Source organism: Caenorhabditis briggsae (assembly GCF_000004555.2).
Source record: "Caenorhabditis briggsae complete genome, chrI, whole genome shotgun sequence".
In the NCBI taxonomy this organism is placed as follows: Eukaryota; Metazoa; Nematoda; class Chromadorea; order Rhabditida; family Rhabditidae; genus Caenorhabditis; species Caenorhabditis briggsae.
In genome coordinates, this window is record NC_013489.2 from 14383115 (window position 1) to 14392138 (window position 9024).

General features: G+C 31.6%; 1 protein-coding gene across 1 annotated transcript in view; it reads left to right on the plus strand.

Moving 5' to 3' along the window:
• Positions 1–9024, plus strand: part of CBG08006 — a gene marked incomplete at both ends in the record, with an annotated part of 22741 nt that overhangs the window by 7700 nt on the left and 6017 nt on the right. The window contains one exon of the mRNA XM_002646082.1: positions 7087–7213. Within this exon, the coding sequence (XP_002646128.1) occupies positions 7087–7213 (127 nt within the window). The remainder of the gene's footprint in view (positions 1–7086; positions 7214–9024) is intronic.

Sequence of the window (9024 nt, forward strand, 5' to 3'; positions counted from 1 at the left end):
CAAGGATCTGTTAGCCTCAGTAAGATTTTCAAAGCGCTGTAACTCGGCTCATTTTCAACCGTTTTTGACGATTTTTAGAAAAATTTGATTTTTAAAAAAATTAATTCTGAAAAATTCCAGAAAATTCAATTTTAAAAACTTTCAGAAATTTTTTTTTCGATTTTTATTCCAAATTAAGGTTTCCGAACATTTCCACTTATTCTGGAATTTCAAAGTCAGAAAACTAAAAAAAAACACATAATTAGAATAGATTTCTGATAATTCCAATTTTTCAAAAAAACATTTGTCTGAAAACAATTTTTTTAATCTTCAAAATCAATTTTCTCATTGGTTTCACAGTTTCCTGAGGCTTAGAAACTACAAACTACAATCTACAAAGTACGGAACTACAAAGATTATAGTGACTTTTGACCATTTCTAGTGTTTCCAAAAATTCCAAAAACTCTTCTTCTGAAATTTTTTTTCCTAATCCTCCTCTTTTTTCCAGTTTTTTGACATTTTCCCATCTTCTTAATGCCACGTCATGGGCCTAAAAATGAGCCCCAGCAAGGATTAGTGGTCTTTTTTGTTGTTTTGTCGAAACTTTGGCTCTTTTTTCCTCTTTTTAGTACTGATTATTGCTCATTTTGACTCTGAAAATCTGGAAAATCTTCCTATTGGATTTTCAGATTTTCCGGAAAATCTGTCAGAATCTGAGAGAATTGCGTGGTGGAAATATTTGTCATCCGTTTTTTGGACATTTTTTGGGAATTTGAATTCTTGAGATTTTTGGAAAAAAAATTGAATAATATTTTTTTATTTTTAGCAAAATAATATTTTGCACTAGTTTGACCAATAAGGTACCATGATTCTAAGCTAATTAGAGTGAAAATTGAGTTAATTAACAAAATTTATAGAATTTTAAGAGTTTGGAAAATTTGCTAATTTTAAAAAATATTTTCTGAAAATTTCCAAAAATTATTTTTTTTTTTTGAAAATTTATTTTTTTTAATTCAAAACTTCCAAAGAATCACATTTTAAGGGAATTTCAAAATTTTCGAAAACATTTTTTAAATGTTTATATTTTTAAATTTAATTTTTTAAAATTTTAAAATTTAAATTTTTTTTAATTAAAAAAAAATTTTTCAAAGACTTTTCAAAAATGGAATTTTTAGATTTTTCAAGAAAGTTCTGAAATTCCGGATTCTTCATAAATTTTGTTTTCGGACTTCCCATTTTTCATTTTTTTTTTCTAGAAAATCCCATAATTATAGGCTACAATTTATAGCCAAAAATAGTTTTTTTTTGTACTTTTTTAACAAAAAAAAAATAGAAAAATGAAATTTAATTTTTCTTTTTCAAAGGAACGTAATAAGGAAAAAAAGTGTCTTCCCTTCTCCTTCTTCCACTAGTCCTAGTTCACTAAAGTGGAAGAAGAAGATTCAATTTTCTCAGAAAAAAAAACCCAAAAAAAAGAAAAAGAAGAAGAAGAACTCGTGGTTCTTCTTTTCTTTCCTTTTTTTTCCTACTTTTAGGTCCTACTTATTACTGAGGCTTAAGGAATTTTGTAGTTTGTAGTTTTGGCTATTACTGTAGTTTAAAAAAACCTGAAAAATTTTAGATTTTTCGAATCAAAAATCGTTAAAATCCATTGAAAACAAAGCGCTGTAACTCGGCTCATTTTCAACCGTTTTCGACGATTTTTGGGTCAGAATTTTGGGCGATTTTTGAAAAATACCTTGAAATCACGATTTGAGGAATTTTAAAATAAAAAAATTTAGAAATTCAGAAAATTCTGAAAAAATTCTTTAAAAATACAAAAAATTCTAAATTCTTAAAACTTCGAAATTTCAAAATTTGCAAAATTTTAAAAATTCCAAAAGTAGAGAAATTTTGAAACTGAATACATAACTAAAAAAGGTTCTGAATTTCAATGAGTTTTCTTGCAAATTATTATTTTTGTAACCTCTAAAATTTACCCAGCTGCTACCTACCTTTCTCTCTCTCTCTCTCTCTCTCTCTCTCTCTCTCTCTCTCTCTCTCTCTCTCTCCAAATATTTTTCCATAAATTGCTCAAAAGCTGTGACGTCATCAACAGAGTCCTTCCCAAAAAAGCGTCCATTTAATATATTTTCGTCCCCTCCCTCTTCCCGTTTTCCCAAAAATTCAAATTTTATTTGTTTTTCATTTTCTTCTTGTCTTTTTTCGGGTCCATTTGACAAATGGACTCATTTGACATATTCAAATAACCCGAAAACCCCATTGACTCCTTTTACCAGAAGTGGGCGGAGCTTGGGAACCAAGAAATTAGAAAAAAAGGCTAGATTTTCCAATTTTTCGCAACCACTCTATTTCTCAATTTCTTGATTTCTTCAAAGCTCCGCCCACTTTTCCACTTTCTGAGGTTTTTTAGCTCTTGTAGATCAAAAAGTTGTGATGAGGGGGGTAATAAAATTTTTGAGCCTCTCTCTCCCAAAAAAAAACTTTTTTGACATCATTTTTTGGTCCAAAAAGAGCCGAATCCAATAAATGTGACATCCAAATAATTGCTCTGAATAGGATGGGTCGTGATTTATTGGGCATTTGTGACGTAATATGGGAAAAAGGGGGCGGAGCTTGTGTAGATTTGCTGTGTAGAGTATGTTTTTAGGCTCTTGTTGGCGTTTATTGGCTTTTTTTCACTAGGCACTCTGGAGAATATAGGAACAGTAATTTTGACCAGAATTTAGGCGGTTTTATGTTTCTAATATTTTCGAAAAAAAATTGAAAAAATTGAAAAAATGCCGATTTTCAACTTTTATTTTCAACTTTTTCAAAAAGTACCTCAAAATTGTTCAATTTATCTGAAAATTTTAGATTCTACTAAGCAAAACTAGAGCTTCATTTTGATAATTGACAGTTTTTTTTTGAAAAATCAGATCCTAAGGAGATACGCCACGTGGAAGAGGACATACCCGGAGGCGCGCCCACCAAAGCGAGGGAGCCAGCGCCAAAAAGAGGTACACCTTCCACGTGGTATATCTTCTCAGGGCTTGATTTTCCAAAAAAGTTGTCAACTACAAAATTTTAGCTCTAGTTTTGTTTAGTATGTTCTGATATTTTTTAAAATTTTGAATAACTAGAATATGAGATATGCCGCTTGGAAGCGCGGCTACGCTAAATGCCGATTTCAGGGTCAATAGAGGCACTAGCTTCCACGTGGCATATCTTCTCAGGAACTAATTTTTCAAAAAAGTTGTCCACTACAAAAATGAAGCTCTAGTTTTGTTTAGTCTGTTCTGAAATTTTCAGAAAAATTGGAAAATTTTGAAGAAGCTTTCATTATTTTCCAAGTTAGCTAGTAAGAACATCTTGAAAATTGAAAATTTGGACATTCTCAAACTTAAAAAAGTTGGAGATTCAAAACTTCCTGATTTCGTTATCATTCCAAAATCAGTTTTGTTACTTTGAATTTTAGGAAAAGTTCCCTTTCAAATTTTTAATTTTATCACTTTCTCCAGATATTTGAAATCTAAGAACTTCCAAGATTTCCAATCGGCTGTGTGTACTCAAATTGCACCTTTCCGCCAATATTTCTTCTTATCTCTCTTATCTTCTGTTAAACATTTTGGAACAATCGAAAGTGCAACAATCAAGAAGAACATTAAACTTCAAACCTCCTCCCTCCCCTTTTTCTTTCTATCTCATCTTTATTACAACATTTTAAATGTTACTGAGGCTTAGGAACTAGTTGTAGTTTGTAGTCTAGCAAATTTCAGGTATTTCAAACCGAAAACCATATCAAAAACGGTTGAAAACTAGCCGAGTTACAGAGCTTTGAAGTTTTCATCGATAGTTTTTCCTGAGGCTAACCAGGTTTTCTAGTTTGGAGTCGCTTAGCCTCAGTAAAACTAAGACGCGCATCAAAGTTTTTACTGAGGCGTAGCGACTACAAACTACAAAACTTCGTTAGGAAAACTTAAAAATCACCGTAACTCGGCTAGTTTTCAACCGTTTTCGCTCGTTTTTGGTTTAAAATGACTGGAATTTTGGGAACTATCTAATGAAGGATATTCCAAGCACTAGATTACTTAAGTTTGATCACTATTAGTCTCTATTTGTTGCTTGTTAAGTACAATACGCGTTCTAGGTCTCATGTTCCCTGCTCCTGGCTCCCTAGGACACCTGTCACCCTTCAGGTCCATTCTAATGCATCCTAGTCCCTTTAATTTATGCTGTCCGTGTCTTTGTTCCTTGGATGACAAGATCCCTGACAGGACCCACGGGGTAATTTGTTCATTTTATTCCCCTTTCTTCAGAGCCACTGACTCATCCTTCTTGATTTCAAAAAGAGCCCAGAGGGGGTCCCCCTCTGGGCTCTTCGGATCTTGAAGTAGTAGTAATAAAAGAGTGTCATCTGTTCTCTTGTGTCCTCCGGGCCCCCCACACTTCCATTCTTCATCTTGCCATTCAAATTGACCTCATTTCTCTTTCTCTGCCTCTCTCTCTCTCTCTCTCTCTCTCAGTTGAAGCGTTCGTGGTGCTCAAGAAGAAGAAGGGACACTTGGGACCTCCAGCCCCAAAGTGCACAATGCACTTTGTGGTACAAAGGTGCTGAATTTTGAGCCAAAAATCATTAAAATCAGAATTAACTTTTTGAGATTCCTTTGAGTTTCGAAAATATTAGAAAAATTGGACCTCAAAATGTTCGCATTCAATTTTTTTGAACTTTTATTTTTGGATATATTTTTTGTCTGAAAATTTCTTATTTTCTAGTTATTGTGTCCCATATGGAATATGCGTCACGAATTTTTTTTTTTTTTTTCGTTGATTGATTAAGAATTTTTCTTTCTTTTTTTTCATTTTTTAGTAGGTCAACAAGAAGAAAAATGCGGACAAATTGAATTTTTTCTATTATTCAAGATTTAGGATTTTTTTCCTTGAAAACTAGAAAAATAGAAATTCCAGCACATTTAGGAAACTTGGAAGTGAAACCTGTAATAGAAGGGCCCCCACACTGTCAACTTTAAGACAAGTTATCCCGGCTCCTGTGCAAGATATCAAAAAGTGGTCAACTGAAAAAAAAAATAAAAATTGGTGATATTATGATAAACAATTTATCAGTTAGCCACTTTTTGATATCTTTCACGGGAATCGAGATATATGGGCTCAAAGTTGGAAGTTGGAGGGCCCTTCTATTACAGGTTTTACGGTGCTAACCTTTTTGAAAAATTGAATAATTCAAAAATCCGAAATTCTAGAAAATTTGAAAATAGTATAAAAATCTGAAATTTCTAATTACAACGATTTTTTTGACATTTCTTTTCAATTACCGTAAACACTCTAATAGAACGCCACCCGGACCGTCTATTTTGACCCTATATATCTCACTTGTTTTGAAAGATATCAAAAAGTTGTCAACTGACAAAATGTTTATCATGATATGAGCTACCTTTTCCTAGTTAGCCATTTTTTGATATCTCTCACAGAAAATGAGATACATGAGCTTAAAGTGGACAGCCTTCCTCTCCCTCCTTACCTCCCTTGGGACTTTTTTGAAAAAATTGAAAAATCTGAAATTTTGGAAATTTTGGAATTTCCAACCGATTTTGAAAATTTTAGACATAATGTTTTTTAATCTGAAAATTTGGGAAGCTGATTTTTTTGAAATATTCAAAACTTTAAAAATTTTCCTAATGCTTGATATCTGAACTTGTGATTTTTTATCAATTTTTGAATTCAAAAACTTTTTTTCGTTTTTCAGAATTTTTGAAGTTTTGGAAATTTCAAAATTTTTTGCATTTTCCCCAAAGTTTCATAACTTTTTTCATGGGATTTCTGATCATTTTCTCATTTATTTTTTACTATTTTTCACTATTTTTACTTCATCCTTATCACTCATTTTTATCACCTGAAAAACCTAGAAAGTGCCAACTGGTTGCTTCCGGAAATTCTTTTTTTTTTCTACCTACACCAGAATGATAAGAAAAAATAAAAATAGATTCCCTCTTTCCTGCAAAAAAAAACAACAACTCCTGTTGTTATTTTTTCCGGTTGACAACAGGAAAAAATAAAAGTGGGCGGAGCCTAAAAAAAGAGAAAAAAGGAGGAAAAATTGGTGGAAAAGCGCCAATTTGATGAATCTTCTTGAAGAGAGAAGTCCTCTTCCCCCGGATCATATTTCATGGATTTTGGGGATAGGGGGAAAAAGTTTATGGACCTTTTCCAAAAAAAAAAACTTTTAGAAGAGTTTTTGAATTTTTGAGAAATCCAATTTTTTTTGGGGGTTTTTTTTTTGAAAATCTGAACTTTCTGATGCTTCTAAAGATTTCTGAATGTCAACTTTTCAATTTTTCTTAAAATATTTGAGTTTTCTGAATTTCGAAGTTTTTAAATTTTGGAATTTCTGAAAATACTGGAATTCTGAATTCCTGGGATTTTCTGATTATTCTGAACTTCGATATTTTTTTGATTTCTTGAGTTTTGGTGATTTCCACGCGTTTGGAACTTCAGAATTTTCTGAATACCGTAAACACTCTAATAGAATGCCACCCAAACTGTCAACTTCAAGCCTATGTATTTCAATTTGGGTAAAAGATATCAAAAAGTGGTCTACTGGTTAAATGTTATCATAAATTCAGCAACATTTTATCAGTTGATCACTTTTTAATATCTTTCACAGAAAATGAGATACATGGTCTCAAATTTGACTGAAATTCCCCCCCCCCCCTTTCCTCTCACCCCTAAGGAGGTCCACTTACTTTGAGCTCAATTATCTCAGCTCCTATAAGAGAAATCAAAAAGTAGTTCACTGATTAAATGTTGGTGATATTATGATAAACATTTTATCAGTTAACAACTTTTTGATATCTTTCACAGGAACCGAGATATATGAGTTCAAAGTTGACGGTCTGAGTGGCGTTCTATGAATCCCTGAAAGTTGTGAATTCGAGGTTTTTGGAATTTGTGAAATGATTTGATTTCTGAATTTCTAGATTTTCTGGGTTTTCTAGAATCTTTTAAAATCTCAGAAATTGTTAAAGTTTTAAAGTTTTAAACTTTCTAAACTTTCTAATTTCATTATCCTTCTTTTGAAAATAAAACTTTAATTTTTCTGAAATTTTGCAGAACCGAATCGTCTCAAAATCGAGAACTACTGTCAGGAGAAGGCACCGACGGATATTTGAGTGTCGACATGAGAAATATACCATTAAGATCACAAAGTTTCAAGCATCGGCCCAAGCCGGCCGTTGAGGTGAGTAAAGGGGACATCGGGACATTTGGAAATCCAGAATTCACAAATTTTTGTAAATTTAAGCCAAAAACGAGCGAAAACGGTTGAAAACTAGCCGAGATACAGGGCTTGAAAGTTGATGACGCGCGTGATGTTTTACTGAGGCTAAGCGACTACAAACTACAAAGTGCTGCTAAGCCTCAGTAAAAAATTGAAATCGCTGTAACTCGGCTAGTTTTCAACCATTTTTGCTCGTTTTTGGCTTAAAATGATTGAAAATTTGGGAATTTCACTTTTTTGAAAATTTTGGATTTCATTTTTTTTAAACAAACTTTTAAAATTCACATAATTCAAAAAGATGTACTTTTTCTAATAGAATGTCCTTATTTGCGGAAATTCTTAAGAACCTTGAATTTCCAAAAATATCTGATTATTTGGGGAATTAGAGAATTCTCTAGAAGACACATTTATTTCTTCTAAATGTCAAAAATGCGAATAATTGGCTTTGTTAGAAATCGTACTAGGAAGCGGAGAGAAAAATGGGCGGAGCTTAACTCTTTTTTTTGTAGTTTGTAGTTTTAGATTTTTTTTAACTAGAAAAAATTGAATTTTTTGGAATTTTCAATTTTACGGAACCTTTTCGGAATTTCGAGATTTTTCGAATTCTCAGTTTTTCAAAAATATTGATCTCACAGAATTTTAATTAAAAATCAAAATTCTGAGAATTCCAAATTTTCTGGTTCCTTGAGAAAGTAAATCAGAATTTTCATTTTTACAATTAACAGAACTTCCTTTCCTTGAATCCCTTTTTTTGAGAAAATCTGAAATCTCAAAATTCAAAAAGTTTTCCAATTTTTCTCTCAAAATGATTTATAATATCTTTTTCTAGATTTCTGATCTTCCAATTTCATTTTTTTACTTTTACTTTTACAACTTGTGACAAGAATCTCACAAGATGAGAAAATCCCAGACATCCCTCCCCATTTTTTTTTTGACCAACTGTCATTTATTCTTTTCACCAATCACCAGGATGTCTGGGATTTTTTTACTGAGGCTTAGACAATTTTGTAGTTTGTAGTCCAAAACAAATAATCAAAAAAATCGATTTTTTTAAAGTTTTGAAAACATTTCAAGGTTTTGCTGGTTTTTAGAAAAAATTCTTAAAAATTTGGATTGTTTGGGGATTCTGATTTTTTGAGATTTTAGATTTCGAAAAAATATATAACTTTTGTAAAACATTTTTTCCAGCTCAATGAGCTCGAAATGAAAATTTCCATCCGAATCATTTTTGCTTTTTCCATGAAATCATTATTTTTAGAATTTTCCCATTTTAAATTTTTCTAAAATTTCGATTTTATGGGAAAAAAAAATTAATTTAGATTTTTTTTTCACAATTTTTTTTTGAAATTTCCAATTTTGAACAAAATTGGGAAATAAATTTGCGAAGTTAAAAAAACGAATTTTCTGAAAAAAAAAATCTTTCTCCTCTCTTCGAAATTTTTCCTGTCTGCATCTGAAAATTAAATTTCCAGTTGAAAAAAAAGGAAAGGGAAAAGAATCTGAAAGTGAGAAGAAGAAGAAGAAAAACAGAAGACGTGGACGTCTTCTGAATCTTCTTCCTCACGTGAAATCTCTCTTTTTTCCTTTTGTTAAAATAGGCAAAGTCTGCCTCTTTTTTTTTTGAACAGATTTCGTTTTTTTTTACTGAGGCTTAGACAATTGTGTAGTTTGTAGTCGCTTAGCCCCAATAAGCGCGCATAACCCTGTCAGAAATGAACACCCAAAGAAATAATGATCATTTCAAGCTAAAAACCACCGAAAACGGCCGAAAA